At 44.2% G+C, this 9,997-nt stretch overlaps 1 protein-coding gene across 1 annotated transcript; it reads left to right on the forward strand.

Annotated features, from left to right (window-relative positions):
• The first annotated feature begins 4,630 nt into the window (after window positions 1-4,630).
• Window positions 4,631-6,156, forward strand: LOC116573021 (cytosolic carboxypeptidase 3-like). The gene is given in 2 exon segments (XM_032312620.1): window positions 4,631-5,931; window positions 5,933-6,156. Coding segments are annotated over 2 exon segments (1,203 nt in total). The 5' UTR covers window positions 4,631-4,764; the 3' UTR covers window positions 5,969-6,156.
• The last annotated feature ends 3,841 nt before the right edge of the window (window positions 6,157-9,997 follow it).

The following is a 9,997-nucleotide window of genomic DNA, read 5'->3' on the forward strand; positions in this document are numbered from 1 at the left end:
ACAACCCTAGCTATTACAATGGAGACTGATTTGTTTAGCCATAGGCAGAATGTCCCAGCACGCCTCCACAAGGGAGGCCACAGGCGCAGCTCCCCTCAGGCCACAGGTGCACCCCCCTCCCCACCTGCAGATGCACAGCTGGAAATCTGCAGGTGTCCTCCCCCAACAGGCTGCAGGTGCACCCCCAGCTCTATCAAGCCTTCACACTTGACAGAGGACCAGGTTCTGGCTCCTCTGTCCTGTTCTGTTGCTGCTCGTGGTTGTCAGTCCCTGCTCCTGGCCCAAAGGACATGTGCTTCCTGTGGACTGGTGCCCCTGCCCTGTGGCCCAGAAGGGTTCTATGGAACCAGAGTCCCTCTTGTGAGGGACTTTTTTTTTTTTTTTTTTTTTTTTTAGATTTTATTTATTTGAGATGACTTTTAAATGCCTCTAACTGGCAGCATTCACACTTGAAAAACTGAAGGAAATTTAATGTGCCAAGGCTTTGTGTTAGTTTCCTGTTGCAACATTTGTAGCAACATTTCTCAACAAAAGCCCTAGAAAACTGCACAGGCTGAGCATATCACAGACTGTCTTCCCCCGGAGGGATGGTAAGGGTTACCCGGGCAGGTATTCAGGGGCCCACTGAGAAATCAAGGACTCAGCCAGGTATTCTATTTCACCTGAGGTTTGCAGTCCATCCCAGGATCACTGTTGTTACCCAGAATTTAGTTCTGTGGTGTTTATCTCTGAGTTTGCTGCCCTCTGGCTCCCTTGCTGACCACAGGCCCCTGCCTTAGCGCTGAGGTGCTTCCACCCCTCCCTCACAACAGCGTACTTTGCTCCTTCCTTCACAGACGAATCTCCCATGCTTTGAGTTTCTTTCTTTTTTTCATGACTCATCTACCTGGGCTGGGCCAGGCCTACCTGCAGATCTCCCTTCTGATGAACTCTGAGTCCGCTGATTGGGAACATTATGTATGCCTCACAGAATCGCATCTGCTATGTAGAGTCCTGGGAGCAACGTCACCTCATATTCCCAAGCCCTGCTCACGCTCAGGGAGGGGTTATTTCTAGCATGGACACCTGGGGCTGGAAATCTCAGGGGACATCTTAAAGTTGTGCTTACCACAGACATCCAACCCACAAGATCACTGTGAGGGTTAAACTATAAAGCATAGAAAGTACTTGATATCGTATCTGACTCATAGCAGATGTTTAAATAGATTTTAACTCACGGCTTGATCATCAGCTGGTCGTCATCATCCCTGACGGATTCCTCTGTACACTGTGGGAAAATAGAACCCAGCCCATTTTTCCAAATTCTGATCCCTCCTTCTAGCTTGTCGCTACATCCTGGGTCCTAGCCATCAAAAGACTGCTCAGCAGATTACTGATTTATGAATTCTGTCGTTTAGGTCTTGGTGGCATCTGACCTGCTATCTTAAAAACAATAAGACTATCGATGCCTTCCAGATTTGAGCCAGGCCACATGTCTATTACAGCTTCTCACAGAACAATGGCTGGCCAGCCAAACACACCTTGTGGCATGAATTACCACCCAGACAACTGAAGCGGAACTCCGGAGAAGAGACGAAACACGGCCCTGAAGGGAGGAATCTGAGGAGAGGAGAAGTCAGATGAGCTGGAATATGGAAGAAGCAGGCAGGCAAGAGGGGAGAGGCTGGGGATCTGCCGCCGATTGCTCTGAGAGCCTCCTCTGTTCGTTGGCAGCTTGATGGCTCCCTTGAATCGATTTTGCTCAAAACTTCAGGCAAATTGAGATGATTTGTGTTCCTCCCTTCTCCTTGTAGTAATAAATGAAAAGTTTCTGGGTTTTGAGCAGGAAAAAAAAGTCGTTTCTCTCACTGTTGACACTAGGGCTGCGGTAGGTCTGGGCTGACCCCTTTAGGGGTCCTCTGCGGTGTTTTATTGATAAATTGTTACTTGCAAAACAACTGCCGTGATTTCCATGCTCCTCCAGTGACTGAAGTGATCTGGAGAGAGGCTTCCAGCGGCCATGTCGGTCCCACCTGTTACAGGATATTTCCCTGCATGCTCCCAGGAACTTAGACTTTTCAGGGCTGGCAACATGAGGGACATGCTGAGCTGAAGCTCCTGAGTCTCCATTCCAAACAGCACAGCTACATTGTTTCCTTTGTGTTAAACTCCGAACAGGTGGTGTTTTCAGGTGGTGTTTTCTGATCACTTACGTTCAGCTCATCTGCTGGGAGCAAGAGGGATCTGAGACAGGGCCTCTAGCTGGTGTGGCGAAATGATGATGAATAGAACAGGGCCGTAGTGCTCTGATCAGGGGAACATTGAATCTGGAATCCATGGCAACGCAAGTGCATGAGGTGGGGCTGAGGCCTGTCCTCCAGTGTGAAGAACTAATTCAGTGCAGTCCCAGCGATCCTTTGGCTTGGTCCTTGTTGCCATTGGGACATGATGAATGAAAGCAGAGGATCAGTAGGAGAAGTGGCGAGATGTTGCCTCTGGTGAACAGAGCAAAGTCATTCCACAGCTATTGGAATTTGGGCTGAAACTGGGCTGAGTGCTTGTCCTCCAGGCTTTCAAAGCATCTCATTGTAACCACTAGCATGACCCTTAGTTCCTCGATGCTACTGTGTGTGTTAATTGCTTATCTCTATCATGACATCTTTGAAGCCCCTCTGACTCTCACTTTGTTTCTCAATTACCCTATCCTGTGCTTGAGGGCTGTAGGTAGAAACAGAATATGGCCAACACAAATACTTTTCCCTTTCACATTGGACTGAGAGCTTTCAGGGCGACCCAATCCTGGCACTGTACCATGCTCAGTTATACCAGTGATTTTTAATGTCTGGCTTTATGATGAGCGGCTCAATAAATTGTAGGATGCTCTATTGCAGCTCTAATTGTATGGACATTAAATTAATAAGGTAGAGCTGACCACCTGTCGTTGGAACAGCTTGCACAAATAACACTTCCCCTATTGTCTGGGGCTGGACTGACAAATACAAATAATTTCCTCTTTGAAAGTATAGCCTTTGTCCCCTCCAGGGCACTTATAAATACTTTAGGGACAAGCTTCCCCATTTTAGGGCTAGATTTGAAACTAGGTGCACCACTGTTTACAACTGGAATGGGACATTAGAGGAATTAGGTTTCAACTGGAAAGCCATTCAGGATGCACCAAGAGGACAATTTTCAACACGGCAGTTTTCTGCAATAAAATTAATATTTACCAGCAACCTGTGGAGTGATGTCAGTCACAATAAAAACAGTTAACTGCGACCATGTTTTATTCATGGTGATTTCTGACTTGGCATCCACTTATCCGCTGAGTGCAAATTAACGGATGAGAGAGACTAGTAGACTCGGTGGGGAGGTAAACAAAGTCTTTCTCATAGCTGTGTGATCAGACTGAAGCACAAAGCACCCTATGGTTAGGACACATGTATTCTCTGGGCTTCTTAGCTGCCCTGCAAAACCAGATGTCTAATAATCTTGTGAACTTCATGCTCGATGATTTACTTGTGAGGTTCCTAGGAGAAGACATCGAGGAATGCCGGTGGAAAACACTTCAAGTTCTAACCTCAATCGTAATATCTAAAAAGAAGACCAAGGCAATGGCTATAATTCTCTACATGCAATGCTAAGTTATTTTAGAGGAGAAATCTTTTGGTCAGCCATGCACGTTCTCTGTGTTTTTAACATTGGGAAAAGACTCTTGGGTGAACAGGAGGATGTGAAAGAAAGCATTTCTATGAGTAACATGGAAGCTTATTTTGAGACTATAAATAGAAGAAAAGAGAATGAATATGTGTGTACCATTCTGCGTTGACAGATATAGCTCAGAGGCGGGGGTGGGGGGGTGGGGGGGGTGGGGTGGGGACCTGAAGTTAGAGAGCCTCTAAGGTGGAATCAGGAAACTTTCTTAACAACCAGATTATTTTTAAGGTTGTCCCAGGGCAGAAGCCCATGTTGGAGGAAGAAGAAGAGAATCAAGAATAAAGAAATTCTGAAAAGCAGAGATACTAGATGAGTGGACGTCAGTGAGACTCGGGCAGGAGCCCACGGGCCACTCGAGAGAAAAGGCGAATGGGGATTCATATAGTGTGCCCGCTGAGGAGGTCCTCACGGAGCTGGGTACCACCCTGGGAAGTGGATGTATGCTGTCACGCAGGTGACCTTCTTCAAGATGGTAATGACTGAGAGACTCTGGGTATCTCCGGTAGGACCGCTGCGGGACGACCAGCCAGGCCAGAGGACTCGGCGTGGGGGCGAGGGCCCGGCCAAGGCGGTGGAGAGGGAGAAGACATCGCACACCGGACGCCCCTTGCCCGAAGCGACCGCGCGTTCCAGAAAATGAGCTCCTCCCCATATTGCCGGCTCCAGAAGTGAGGGTGGGAGCAGCAGCTTACCGACCCGACTTGCGGCTTGAAAGTGCTCAGCCCTCCCCACCGAGAAAGTGACCGTGCCTGGCCGCACGCCTGCCCCGCGCAGCTGGGCTTGGAAGCGTCTGCTTTTGCCTCTTCTGCCGCAGATGTGGAAGCTACCCGGGAAGCGCCCGTTAGCCAATGTGTGTGCGCGGCTCTCCTGAAGCCCAGCTTCTCCATGACAGCAGGTCAGCGCGCTGCTGTGCCTCGCAAGGAAGCAGAGTCAGGCTTTATGCCAAGTTTTCCAGACTTGGGGTTGTGGTGATCCCGGGGTTGAGACTGAAGTCTCTTAATACTGGAGGAGGTGTCTTCTCTGTTGCCTGACCTACCTACATAATAAATTTCAAGCCAGACATTGGAAGAAATGTCAGAAGATTCAGAAAAGGAAGACTATTCAGACAGAACGATCAGTGATGATGAATCAGATGAGGATAACTTCATGAAATTCGTAAGCGAAGATATCCACCAGTGTGCACTTTTAACAGCTGACTCTATTAGTGACCCATTTTTCCCCCGAACTACTCAGATACTATTGGAATATCAACTAGGGAGATGGGTGCCACGTCTTCGTGAACCACGAGATTTATATGGTGTCTCTTCTTCTGGTCCACTGAGCCCAACACGGTGGCCATACCACTGTGAGGTCATTGATGAAAAGGTCCAGCATATCGATTGGACTCCTTCTTTTCCTGAGCCAGTGTACACCCCAACAGGCCTAGAGATGGAACCCCTTTATCCAAACTCCAAGGAAAACACTGTATTATCTAGCTGAAGATGGGCAGAATATGAGTACCAGCTGACCCTGCGCCCTGACCTCTTCACAAATAAACACACCCAGTGGTACTATTTCCAAGTCACTAATACCCAAGCAGGAATAGTCTACAGATTCACTATCATCAATTTCACTAAGCCTGCTAGTCTTTACAATCAGGGTATGCGCCCACTGTTTTACTCTGAAAAAGAAGCCAAGACTCATAATATTGGCTGGCAGAGAATAGGAGACCAAATCAAGTATTACAGGAACAACCAGGGACAAGAGGGGCATCATTATTTCTCTCTCACATGGACATTTCAATTTTCACACAACAAAGACACCTGCTACTTTGCTCACTGCTACCCATATACTTACACCAACCTGCAAGAATACCTTTCTGCTATCAATCACGACTCCGTACGGTCCAAGTTTTGTAAAATACATGTCTTGTGCCACACAATGGCTAGGAACATGGTGTATGTATTAACGATCACCACTCCCTTGAAGAACACAGACTCAAGAAAGCGAAAGGCTGTGATTCTGACTGCAAGGGTCCATCCAGGAGAAACCAACAGCTCTTGGATCATGAAAGGCTTCCTGGATTATATTTTAGGAAACTCGAGCGATGCGCAGTTGCTTCGGGACACTTTCATCTTCAAGGTGGTACCCATGCTGAATCCGGATGGTGTGATTGTGGGAAATTATCGTTGTTCCTTAGCTGGACGAGATTTAAACCGTAACTGTACATCTCTCCTGAAGGAATCCTGGTTTGGTATACCCAGACTGGTATACCCAGAACATGATCCATAGGTAAAATAAGCCTCGAATTACCTCTCTGCATATTTAGTAAACTTGGTAGTGAGATTTTCGCTCTTACCATCCTATTCTTTTTACTCTAGCTTTTAAGGTTGCTTCACTGATAGTTTATAGCTACTTAGTTTTTTCCCATTCTCTCCACTCTTCTCTCTGGCTTTATGCCACTGGATTCACTAGCCTTTTCTTTTCTCTTTTTTTTTTTTTTTAAAGATTTTATTTATTTATTTGAGAAAGACAGTGAGAGAGAACATGAGCAAGGAGAAAGTCAGAGGGAGAAGCAGACTCCCCATGGAGCTGGGAGCCCGATGTGGGACTCGATCCCGGGACCCCAGGATCATGACCTGAGCCGAAGGCAGTCGTCCAACCAACTGAGCCACCCAGGCGCCCTCACTAGCGTTTTCTTAAATAATGAATAAACTTCTGGAACATTTTAATTGCTTTGTGAAACTAATAGTGAAATTTTCATTATCCCAAATCTGGTTTCTTGTTAAAGGTGACGCTGATACTTAGTTTGGGATGCTTGAATCTCTTACATGTGGAAATTAATTCTATCTCACAGGGCTTCCCGGCACTATGTTGATCATACATTGCTCTTTGATGAGACTTTTTTTATTGTTTTTTATTTTAATTCCAGTATGGTTAGCATACAATGTTAGTTTCAGGTGTACAGTATAGTGATTCAATGATTCTGTACATTACATAGTACTTATCATGATAAGTGTACTCTTTATTAAGATAAGTCTTGGGGCATCTGGGTGGCTCAGTTGATTAAGCCTCTGCCTTCGGCTCAGGTCATGATCCCAGGGTCCTGGGTTCGAGCCCCACATCTGGCTCTCTGCTCATTGGGGAGCCTGCTTCCTCCTCTCTCCTCCCTCTCTCTTTCTCTTTCTCTGTGACCTGTCAAATAAACTTTAAAAATAAAAAGATAAGTCTTTTTGACTATCAGGTTACATAGTCATTAAAAAAAAAAAAAAGATGGTAATGACTGATAACATGTATGAAGTGTTTACCCACCAAGAAAGACGTCCGAACTTCGCTCATGGCAAACCTATGAGGCCGGTGCGCCATTCATCTATTAATTCCATTTTATGGAAGAAAAAAAAATGTATCCTCACAGAGCAATTTCAGAACTTCCCCAGAGACAGAGATACGTAATAGTCGGGATTTTAATCCAAAAATCCTACACTGACACCCTGTACCATTCTTCATGGCCCTGGTGTTGCTGGAGATCGTGCTGCCAGGGGTCCACAGCATATGGAAAGGAAGGGGTTAGATCTCGTTACAGTGAAATCATCTTCTTCTTTACCCTGAATGTGCTACCATCTCGTCCACTAAGTTGCCGCTATTCTTTGTCATGGTGGAGAAATTCTCATACTCAAGAGCTGCTAGATTGAAAATAAAATGTGGTTCAACTCAATGCAAAAAAAAAAAAAAATGCAGGGTGCAAGTCCAGCTAGAAATTCTCCTCAATACAGTAGCATTGATTCCCTCTCCAGACATAGGTATATGGAACCAGAAACCAGCAGTGGCAAAGAAATATCACAAGACAAAGGAATCTCTAGGGGAAAACATAGACGCGGCCATAAAGGAGAACAGGATGTCCAGTGGGAAAGTTCTGAAAGGAGAGCCTTTAGTTCTTTGCGCCCTAAAGTGTGAACTACAAAATAACTGGCTGTCTTCTAGTCATTTCTCATTTTAAGCCAAATATGAGATAATTTAGTCCCTTCTCTGCCACACAAAACATTGCCTTTCAAAGGGATAAGCACATCATTTGCTAGGTACATTTGGTCACGAATTTCTGTCTTTGAATACCAACATCAACAAAGCTTTCAAGTGCTGTGTTCTCATTTTTATGTTTAAAGTTCTGCTTTCCACTTTGATTTTCATGACTTCCAAAATAATCCCTGCCACTTGCTCTGGCCCCTCTTTATGACCTAATAGATCCTTGATATGGGTTCTTCCTCCGCTTGCCAGAACTTGGAACTTGGAGGCAATCGAGACATCCTTCCGTGGTTGAACGGGTGAAGACATGGGTGCATCCAGACACTGGGATTCTAGCCCGAACAGAAAATGAGCTATAAACTGAGGAAAAGATATGGAGGAAGCAAATTCACATTGCTGAGGGAAGAAGCCGGTTTGAAAGACTATGCACTGTGTGATTACAACTCTGTGGCATTCTGGAAAAGGCAGAACTGTGGACACAGGAAAGAGATTGGGAGTTGCCAGGGGTTATGAGAGGGAGGTAGGGATGAACAGGCGGAGTGCAGGAGGTTTCTAGAGTGTTGAAACTACTCGGCAAGTCACTTCAAGAGGAATATACGTCAGTATATGTGATCAAGTGTGATAAATAATGTCTACTGTTCTGTATATCCCGACCCATAGATGTGTGACATCAGAAGGAACTGGGATGCCCACTATGGGTTCTGGCTGATCATGACATGTCAGTGGAGGTCCGTCAGTGTGTCACTGGGGGAGCAGGGAGCCTCCAGGAGATCTCTGTACCTTGTCTTAAAAAAAAAAAAAAATACACACAATACACACACACACACACACACACACATATATCTATATGGATATTCTAAAAGTTTTGGTCTTTGTTAAGAGTAGAAAACAAAAGAGGATGATTGATAATGTGTGAATTGTTCCTATGGAGATAAACTGTAAACTTTTAAAATGCTACTTTTGAAACTATTAAATAATAAAGTTCCAGAAGTATACTAGCCTCAGAAATAGCAGACTCAAAATTTGAAATGAATCCACTAATACAATCAAGGGGTCATATATGTAGAAAGCTTGACATTAAGCAAATGTTAAAGTGCTAAAAATTATGTGGTAAATTTGACATTTGTTTAAGAGGTAAGCTAATTTTAGATTCATAGACTTTCCTGACAGGAAGTAAATTTAAAAGTCATCCTAGCCAAGCCCTCATCCTGCACTTTTATTCCTGCCATTACATCTGTAACACAGAGCTGTCTGATTTGGTTTGAATGCCTCAGAAACTTAGAGATTCATTCCTCCTAAGGCAAATCTGTCTTTGGACGTCTCTAGTTTATGGCAAAGTTTTACTATTATTGAGAGGGAAATGTGTCTTGGTCCCCTTCTGTAGTGAAGACAAATCCCTCCAAATTTTTCATTTCTATCATACCTTGCACACTGTGCTTCATGAGTATCATAACAAGGAAATCCAAGAGGACTATTTGATTGTGAGCTCACTTTAGCACTAATCTTAAATGTAAACTTTGAATTTATTTCCAAGTGATAGTACTATAAATTTTTTGTGTGTAATATGTTAATTCCTTCATATAACACACATAACATACATCTTATTGCCAACATTCTCCACTGCTAAATTTTTAAACATACTGGAACTCTTAAAAGTGGTTCCTGCCTTTCTAGCCTTTGGAGACCACTGCTTAGATAAACTTATGAGTGACCACTCCCCAGCATGCTCTCAAGAATGTGATAAATCTGCACTTTACATAGCTATGATTTAAATACATGAAAAACTACACTTTTGGTATTTCATGCCTAAAAATAATATCCATTTAATCATTTGACACATTTTAATTGATTTCCTGTTGTGATCCCAGAAGATGAAGACATAGTTATGAACAGGGCAGGCAAATTGCTGCTCTTTCAGAGTTTTCATTCTATCACTCAACATCACAATAAGCACATAAAATAAGTAAAATAACTAAGGAACATAATTTCAAATGTTGATAAGATATATAAAGAAAATAAAAATTCACAGTGGAATGACAGATAGCTTTTATATATTCAAAGATTTTTCTGAATTGGGGACTTCTAAATGATTTGGAAAAGAGAGGGTGTCAGCCCTGCAGTTCCTCAAGTTAGAGACCCCCACAAAGCATGTCAGTAAGGGCAAAAACCCTGAGGCAGGACTCAGTTTGGTCCATTCAAGAAATGAGTATGTCTGTCAAATGTTAATCAAGGAAGAAAGTATTGGGACATTAGGAAGGAGAGGGGAGTAGATGGCCATTCTAAGGACAATAGGAAAACACTGGGA

Source organism: Mustela erminea, chromosome 14, assembly GCF_009829155.1.
Source record: "Mustela erminea isolate mMusErm1 chromosome 14, mMusErm1.Pri, whole genome shotgun sequence".
NCBI lineage: Eukaryota > Metazoa > Chordata > Mammalia > Carnivora > Mustelidae > Mustela > Mustela erminea.